The 8,704-nt window shown below is 36.9% G+C and overlaps 1 protein-coding gene across 1 annotated transcript; it reads right to left on the bottom strand.

The window, feature by feature from the left end:
- Positions 1-905: 905 nt before the first annotated feature.
- On the bottom strand, positions 906-7,713 carry LOC123534507 (zinc finger protein OZF-like). Its single transcript, XM_045316792.2, has 2 exons — positions 6,543-7,713; positions 906-2,403 (listed from the first exon to the last, which is right to left on the bottom strand). The coding sequence occupies exons 1-2, from the start codon at positions 7,543-7,545 to the stop codon at positions 1,775-1,777; spliced, it is 1,632 nt and encodes a 543-aa protein (XP_045172727.2). The 5' UTR covers positions 7,546-7,713; the 3' UTR covers positions 906-1,774.
- Between the last annotated feature and the right edge of the window lie 991 nt (positions 7,714-8,704).

Consider the following 8,704-nt stretch of genomic DNA (forward strand, 5'->3'; position numbering starts at 1 on the left):
TTAGATATCTTTAAGATGAACATTCTGACTAATTTTCATGAAGATCCATTGAGAAATATGGCCTCTACAGAGGTCACAAGGTTTTTCTATTTTTAGACGTACTGATCTAGTTTTTGAACCCACATGACCCAGTTTCGAACATGACCTAGATATCATCAAGGTGAACATTCTGACCAATATTCATGAAGATCTCATGAAAAATATGGCCTCTAGAGAGGTCACAAGGTTTTTCTATTTTTAGATCTACTGACCTAGTTTTTAACCCTACGTGACCCAGTTTCAAACTTGACCTAGATATCATCAAGATGAACATTCTGACCAATTTTCATGAAAATCCATTGAGAAATATGGCCTCTATACAGGTCACAAGGTTTTTCTATTTTTAGAACTAATGACCTAGTTTTTGACCCCAGGTGACCCAGTTTCAAATTGATCTAGATATCATCAAGATAAACATTCTGACCAAAATTCATGAAGATCTCATGAAAAATATGGCCTCTAGAGAGGTCACAAGGTTTTTCTATTTTTTGACCTAATGACCTAGTTTCCAACTTGACCTAGATATCATCAAGGTGAACATTCTGACCAATTTTCATGAAGATTTTGTGAAATATATGGCCTCTAGAGAGGTCACAAGGTTTTTCTATTTTTAGACCTACTGACCTAGTTTTTGATGGCACGTGACCCAGTTTCGAAATTGACCTAGATCATCATGATGAACATTCTGACCAACTTTCATAAAGATCCCACAAAAAATGTGACCTCTAGAGATGTCACAAGGAAAAGTTTACGCACGGACGGACGGACGCACGCACGCACGGACGACGGACGACGGACGCTGCGTGATCACAAAAGCTCACCTTGTCACTATGTGACATTAGAGCTAAAAAAATACTGCATGCAAGTTCAACATCTTCAAGTAATGGAAACATATCAAACATGTATAAAAGTAAAGTTTCATCAATTTATATCAAATACTTTTTGAGCTAGGTGCGTCTCAAATTTCGGACGGACACACAGACAGACGGATGCATGGACAAGACCAAATATGCCCGCACCACTCATGGGAGGGGGAGGGGCACAATAATACATCTCAAACAGTGATCTTCACTTGAATAAAATCATGTTTGTCTTGTAGATGCGTACTATTTTAAATCAGTCGTACTGTGCCCTCCTGATATACAAAAATGTAATTCCTTCCAAACTGGGCTCTAAATAATGATCATTTTATTCAAGGACAAATCACTGTTTTGTTGATATATTTTTCTTAATAAGCATAAAGTCTCACTAAATGTATCTGAATAAGATTTGTCGGTATCCATATTACGATAACATATATATATATTTCCGTATAATTATCTAACTAAAAACTTTAAACTGACAGGTCTCTGTTAAACAAGTCTGATTAAAACTGATTGCAAAATGTGGCCTCTATCCTGTTCACAAGAAATTGTGAATGGATGGCCGACGGACAAAATGCCATCACAAAAGCTCACCTTGTCATTATGGACAGATGAGCTAAAAACAAACGATATACAGAAACTCCTTTTTCATTTGTGTAATTCAGACTAAATTCTAGTTTGTTCCAAGAGAATGAGAACTTTCCAAACATAAAGTTTAAACTTTACAAGTGGTCAAAATAACTGATTTTAAGCATAACGAGATATATTTCGTGTAGTCGTATCAGATATGATACCTGCATCATTTAAAAACACAACAACAACAAAACAACTACCTCTAATCTCCAAAGACATGCTAAGATGAAGGATTCTTCTTATCTTGTTAACATTCGTTCTAAACTCACATGACATGGCTTAATGTGACTTAGCATATGGTCGTTTAACCTTTGATCGCTTTCTAAAACTACATTACACACAGTGCAGTTAGGTTTCGCCTGTAAACATTCCGCAGACTTTTTATGTTTGTTCAGTGCATATTCTGACACAAAAACATTCTCACAATGACTACATTTCAACAACTCTCGTCTGAAATGAGCTCGTATATGCACTTCTAATTTAAATTCGGATTTAACCTGATGGCCGCATAGATCACATGTAAAAAGCTGTTGCTCGTGCTGTACTTTGATATGATTTCTCAGGCCATCTGGCTTTTTAATTATGATGCCACAAATGTCACATTTGAAGCCACGCCCACTTCTGTGTGCATCCTTGTGTTCATTCATTTTAGAACGACTTTTGAATTCTTCATGGCACACTGGACACCTATATGTACCTTTACAGTGTTTTGCATGCTGCTTTTGATCTCTGCGACATACAAACCTTTCTTCACATGTTGTACAAGCATATTGGAAGTTATAAATATGAATTTTGTTGATATGCGTTTGTAGGGAGGACTTTTCTGTAAAACTTTTGTCACACATTTCACATGTAGCTGCTCCCTCGCCTGAAAAAAATAATAGAAAAATACTATTTTATATAGCATATACTTCAACTTTTATACTTAATATTCATTTTAACTGTACTAAGAAGAAATCTAAAAAATAATTTTAAATCTTCCTCCTTATTAAGTATTACCAGCTTCTTATGAGAAAGTGAGTTGGAATGTAAAATTTAGAACATAAATTTATGGTTGAGCGACAGGCTAACTATTTGTATATAATAATACTTTTGTATATAATAATACTTAAGGCTTATGTGTTCTAGATTTAGCACCCTTTTCCAACAGTGTTTCGTTTATTTAAGGTCAGACATATAATATCAGTGTTCCTGTATTTATACCAGATCTGGTTTGTTCTTCACAAATAAGTGTCAATTTCTCTACAAAAGATTAGAGGAGAAGTGAAATGATTTAAGACACACTCCTTTACACCAAATCGTCAAAGAGAATAGACACCTTGCCATAGGATGGAATTTACGACACAACGTCCAATATATCTGCGCTTTCCCTACGAGCAAACAGTGTCAAAATTAGATTGGTTACTGAAGTTATTTGGAATACAGTTGGGTGCAAGTTTGCTTATTATGGTCAATTTCAAATAAAAATTGGGCAGTTTGATTTGAAATATCTATTTACCATTATGGAACACAGTTTCAGCTTTATGTCTGTATTTCAACACTATCCGTAAGAATAATAATTACAAGCACAATGATTTTACCAGAGTACTGAGAGAAAATACCACGTAACCTTGAGTCCCGTGACATATTCATTTTAACTCAAGATATTGGCCAGGCCCCATGATCAAAAACATTTTTTGGTCTCAGCTAAGTTTGAGAGTGAAACTTTGATAAAAATATTTTGTTACAACTTTAAGAGGTAACAAAACAAAGAGCATCGCATGTTATGACGAAAAATCACAACTGCCTGTGGCGGGAATCGAACCTGGGTCACTCGGATGCTAGTCAAATGCTCTAACCACTGAGCCAGAGTCGACTACCTGACACAGTTGTCAAATATTGGCTTCAAACGTGCAGGCTATGTGTAAGCAAACATAACACTTTCCCTCTTCAAAGAATCCGAAAGTGCGAAATCTGTATCCCAGACAACCCCCCAACTTATAACTTTTAACCGTATTAAATCAAAGAGCAAAGAAATTTTATATGATGAAAAATCCCAATCCCAACCTGGGTCACTCAGGTGCTTGTCAAATGTTCTAACCACTGAGCCAGAATCAACTCCCTGACGCATTTGTCAGAGATTGCCTTTAAACGTGAAGGCTATGCGTAAGCAACCGTAACACTAAAGTCTTCCTCTCTTCAAAGAAGTCATCATTTGTGATGATGTATAAGCAATTTTTGGTATAGCAAGGGCCATTTTTGGCATGAATAGTTGTTTGAAAACAGCTACATTGTATTAACCATGCAACTTAGATATATAAATGAGAAATAAAGTTTCATTATCAAACTCAACTAAGACTGAAAATGTTTTGTGAACACAAGGAAAGAGCACATATCACAAGTTGAAGGTCATTATATGTTTAAAAAGAAAACTAATTATATACCTTTCCAAGAATAACACGGAATGGTAAGTTTTCTATTAAAATAATGTGTCCAGAATACTCATTACAAGTAGTTCATTAATTTAAACAAGTAATGCGTACCAGGAATCGAGTACTGAACACAATCAAGATTATTTGTGAAATGGGTAGGCGCCCTTCATTTCTTTGAATTTAGACTCAGCAGTCTGAAAAGCAATACATGTACTGTTCATCTATAGTAAAGGAGGCGAATCATTCTACGAAGTTGGAAGAATGTGTTCTTGATACACCGAATTGAAACAGTTTTCACTGCAGAGGACACGGTAAACTTGACCTTTGACCTTGTGACACTGGAAGCAAAAGAGTCATCTAGACCCAAACATCTTTGTAAACTTCAAAGCTTCTAAGTCGAACGGTTCCTGTGATATTATAAAGCGGACACAGATTTCAGCCATGAGACCAAGGGGTCCTTGACTTTTGATCCAGTGAACACCAAAACGGAGGGGTTAACTAGTATTGGTCAACCATCCTGTGAATACCCAGGATCAATGATTATTCAAAATATTGGCCAGAAAGTAGTCTATGCGATGGATGGACTTGATTTCTAACAAATTCAAAGCCATATATGAGCCGCGCTATGGGAAAACCAACATAGTGTGTTTGCGACCAGCATGGATCCAGACCAGCCTGTGCATCTGCGCAGTCTGGTCAGGATCCATGCTGTTTGCTTTCAAAGCCCTTTGCAATGAGAGAAACCATTAGGGAACAGCATGGATCCAGACCAGCCTGCGCGTCGGAACAGCATGGATCCTGACCAGACTGCGCGGATGCGCAGGCTGGTCTGGATCCATGCTGTTCGCAAATGCACTATGTTGGTTTTCTCATGGTGCGGCTCATATCCTCTCATTCCATTAAAGGTAAAAACAGTCCTATGACTCTCCCTAAGGGTTGTACTGATTACAACTTCTGGGTACTGACATCAGCGAAATGGGAACTCTATACGCGTAAATGTGTCAGACCCATTTTAAAAGTGATGTACTCTCGCCACATAGATCGCCCCTATAAAAATTTTGGTGCAATGCATTCTAAAAATTATTTGTGGAGTTTTATGTGTTGGGAGCTCTATACATTCTAACAATGCATTACAGATTCTCAAAAATTCGCATGGCTCTCATTAGCTGAAGCCCTCCCCCACTCACTCCCCAATACAAAAACATTATTAAATTGATCAAAAGCATGCTGAATAAAGCAAGAGGGCCAAGATGGTCTTAGGTCGCTCACCTGAGTGACACACCATAATAGTGTAAACATGTTTTACCTAGTCATTTCATGGAAACAAATATTCTGACCAACTTTCATTAAGATTGGACAAAGACTTCATGATAATAAACATTCTGTCCAAGTTTTATGAAGATAGAATCAAAAATGTGCCCCCTAGATTGTAAACAAGCTTATTCTTTAATTTAAACAGGTGACGTATTTGACCCCAGATGATCCAGATTCGAATCTGGGCTAAAGATCTTCAAAGTAATCATTTTGACCAAGTTTCATAAAGATAGAGTCATAAATGTGGCCTTTGGGGTGTTATCAAGCTTTTCCTTTGATTTGACTGGATGACCCAGTTTTTGACCCCACATGACCCAGATTCAAATTTGACCTTGAGGTCACCAAGATATACATTTTGAACAATTCTCATGAGTTCCAAACTTAAACTGTGGACTCTAGATCTAGAGTGTTAACAAGGTTTTCCTTTGATCTGGCCTAGTGACCTAGTTTTTGACCCCACATAACCCAGTTTCAAACCTAACCTAGAGATCATCAAAACAAACATTCTGACCAAATTTCATAAAGATTGAGTCACAACTGTGGCCTTTACAGTGTTAACAAGCTTTTCCTTTGATTTGACCGGGTGACCTAGTTTTTGACTGCATATGACCAAGATCTGAACTTCTCCTAGAGGTCATTAAGACAAATATTCTATTCTCGTGAGTTTTAAACTTAAATTGTGGTCTCTAGAGTGTTAACAAAATATTTCTTTGATCTGGCCTAGTAAAATTAGTTTTTGAACCCACATGACCCAGTTTCAAACCTGACCTAGAGATCATCAAACCAAACATTTTGACCAAGTTTCATAAAGATTAAGTCACAACTGTGACCTCTAGAGTGTTCACAAGCTTTTCCTTTGATTTGACCGGGTGACCTAGTTTTTGATCCTACATAACCCAGATTCAACCTTGACCTAGAAATCATCAAGACAAACATTCTGACCATGTTTCATAAAGATTGAGTCAGAAATTGTGGCCTCTAGAGTGTTCACAAGCTTTTTCTTTGATCTAGCCTACTGACCTTGTTTTTGACACCACATGACCCAGTTTCAAACTTAACCTAATTTCATCAAGACAAACATTCTGACCAAGTTTCATAAAGATTGGGTAATAACTGCGGCCTCTAGAGTGTTCACAAGGCAAAATGTTGACAGACGACGCACGAAGGACACTGGACGATGAATGATGCACGCCAACAGACTCCGGACAATGACTGGTCACAATAGCTCACATTGAGCACTTCGTGCTTAGGTGAGCTAAAAATTAGGCAACTGTAAAATTACCTGTGTGAATCCGTAAATGCCTTTTCAGATTTCCTGGAGTCGAACATGAACGCCCACATATTACACAAGTGCAAATACGCTCCCCTGTATGAATTGATTTATGCAATGCAAGCCTGACTTTCGTGAAAAATGCTGATTCACACTGGTCACATGCATATTTTCTCTCTCTATCAAGGTGGACTACAACATGACTTTTAAGGGACATCTTACATTTGAAACGTTTACTGCATGTGTTACATGCATAAGGTCTTTCTTCAGAGTGGACTGTTCTCACATGATTCTGGTAAGTGACCTTGTACTTAAATCCTTTGTCACAAACACTACATCTAAATGCTATTTTTCCTGTATGTACGTATTTCACGTGATCCCTTAAATGGAAGACAGTTTTGAACTTCTTTCCGCAAGTTCTACACTCATGGTTTCTCTGTAAGCTGTGTGTTTTATGGTGACCAAAGAGATCCTCTTTGGTCCTGAACAGCTTTTCACACATTTTGCATTTATAAGATCTGTTATCAATATAATGTCGCTTTAAGTGAGTATTAACTCTATACAAATGTTGAAATTTCTTTCCACACACTGGGCAAGGAAAGTCTTTCTGCGCATGCGTAACAAGATGTTGTTCCAATCGTTGTTTTGAATTACAAATTTTACCACAATCTGCACACTTGTATTCTTCCACTGAGTGTACACTTCTCAAATGGACATGTACAGAGGAAGGATTGCTAAATCTTTGATTACACTTGGGACAAGGAAAGATCTTGTGTCCTTGCATAGAAGTATGGCGGACAAGTAGAGACATCATTCCATAACAGTTTCCACATAATGTGCAGCGGTATCTAAACTGGTTGTATTTTGGTTTTACACCATTAGAAACATGTTTATGTTTGATAAGCATATTCTTTCCATGCTGCTCCTCACTGTAATTGCAAGCTATTCCTTGCTGAGAAATGTCAAGGCTGCTGTTATCACAAGAATTTCCGCACTTTACAGTTGATATTTCCATTTCTCCTTTATTAATGTAACCCTTTTTGCTTTAAACTGTGACAGGAATATTTCTTTTATTCAATATTTAGTTCAATTTCATTTCTCTCTCTCTCTTTTCAAATCTGAGCACAAGGCGTCATTCATAAATGAACTCCATTGCAGATCTACAGTGTCTGTATATCTGAAATCCTCTCTGAAAAAACAATTAATTTCATTTTGATATACATTTTTAGTATAGTTTTCTGAAATACAATTTAACTTTCAATATCAAAAAGCCATAAGGCAGCTTTGTTGTAAAATACATTTTTCCTATAGATGATATGCCTGGTGAAATAAAAAAAAAATGAATATACTAACTGCAAACATTTTCACACCTAGGAAATTTCTGTCGGGGAAGAATACGCGTATTTTTATCATAACTGACAAACATTGTCTTGTTTTCTAGTTATGACGCAAGAAAAGTCATATGATCATTATTTGTATCGGTCATCCAATCAGAAAACAGGTTTCATCAACACTCAGACGGCTGTCAACATGGAGAGAAATCCATGAACGTAGAGCGAGAAAGACAAAATACACGTATTCTTCCCCGACAGAAATTTCCGAGGTGTGTAAATGTTTGCAGTTAGTATATTCATTAACATTCTTATGAATCATAACTTGTTCCACCAAGTTCTACCGCTATTTATTGCGGTTTACACCTGGACATGACCGTGTCAATGCTTTACGTGATCGTGTCCAAGTTGTAAACACGGCTGTGTCAGCATATAGAAAATTATGATTAACGACTTTCTGGCACATTTTACGATGGGAAAGGTATACATTTTCTGTTAGTATCATCCTTTGCTCATGTAGTTCAGTAGTTATGAGTCGGCTATTACAAAAGGAAGTGTCTAGGGGTACGGATCCATACCTCTAGACAAGCCTGTTAGGGGTTTTCTAGGGGTACGGACCTCCATTTTTCTAGAGATTAAGGGTCATTTACATTTCATATTTTGTTGAAAATGAAATAACAAAAAACATTTCATCGGAATTCACCTTAATCTTGGATCTAAATGGTTTACAGATAACAACATTCATCCGATTTGTTACATTTTCTTTCGGAACGTGAATAACCGAGGAACACCAACTAAATCATGAAGTTTCGAACTGGCAGAAAAAAAGATATAAAGATTAAA

The sequence above is a fragment of the Mercenaria mercenaria genome, chromosome 12 (genome assembly GCF_021730395.1).
Source record: "Mercenaria mercenaria strain notata chromosome 12, MADL_Memer_1, whole genome shotgun sequence".
Classification (NCBI taxonomy): Eukaryota; Metazoa; Mollusca; class Bivalvia; order Venerida; family Veneridae; genus Mercenaria; species Mercenaria mercenaria.

Excerpts from the sequence above, each read along its gene's own strand:
- LOC123534507 (XM_045316792.2), bottom strand. The coding sequence starts at position 7,545 with ATGGAAATATCAACTGTAAAGTGCGGAAATTCTTGTGATAACAGCAGC. Across the intron at positions 2,404-6,542 it reads GCATTTACGGATTCACACAG|GCGAGGGAGCAGCTACATGT; the intron begins GTAATTTTACAG and ends TATTTTTTTCAG.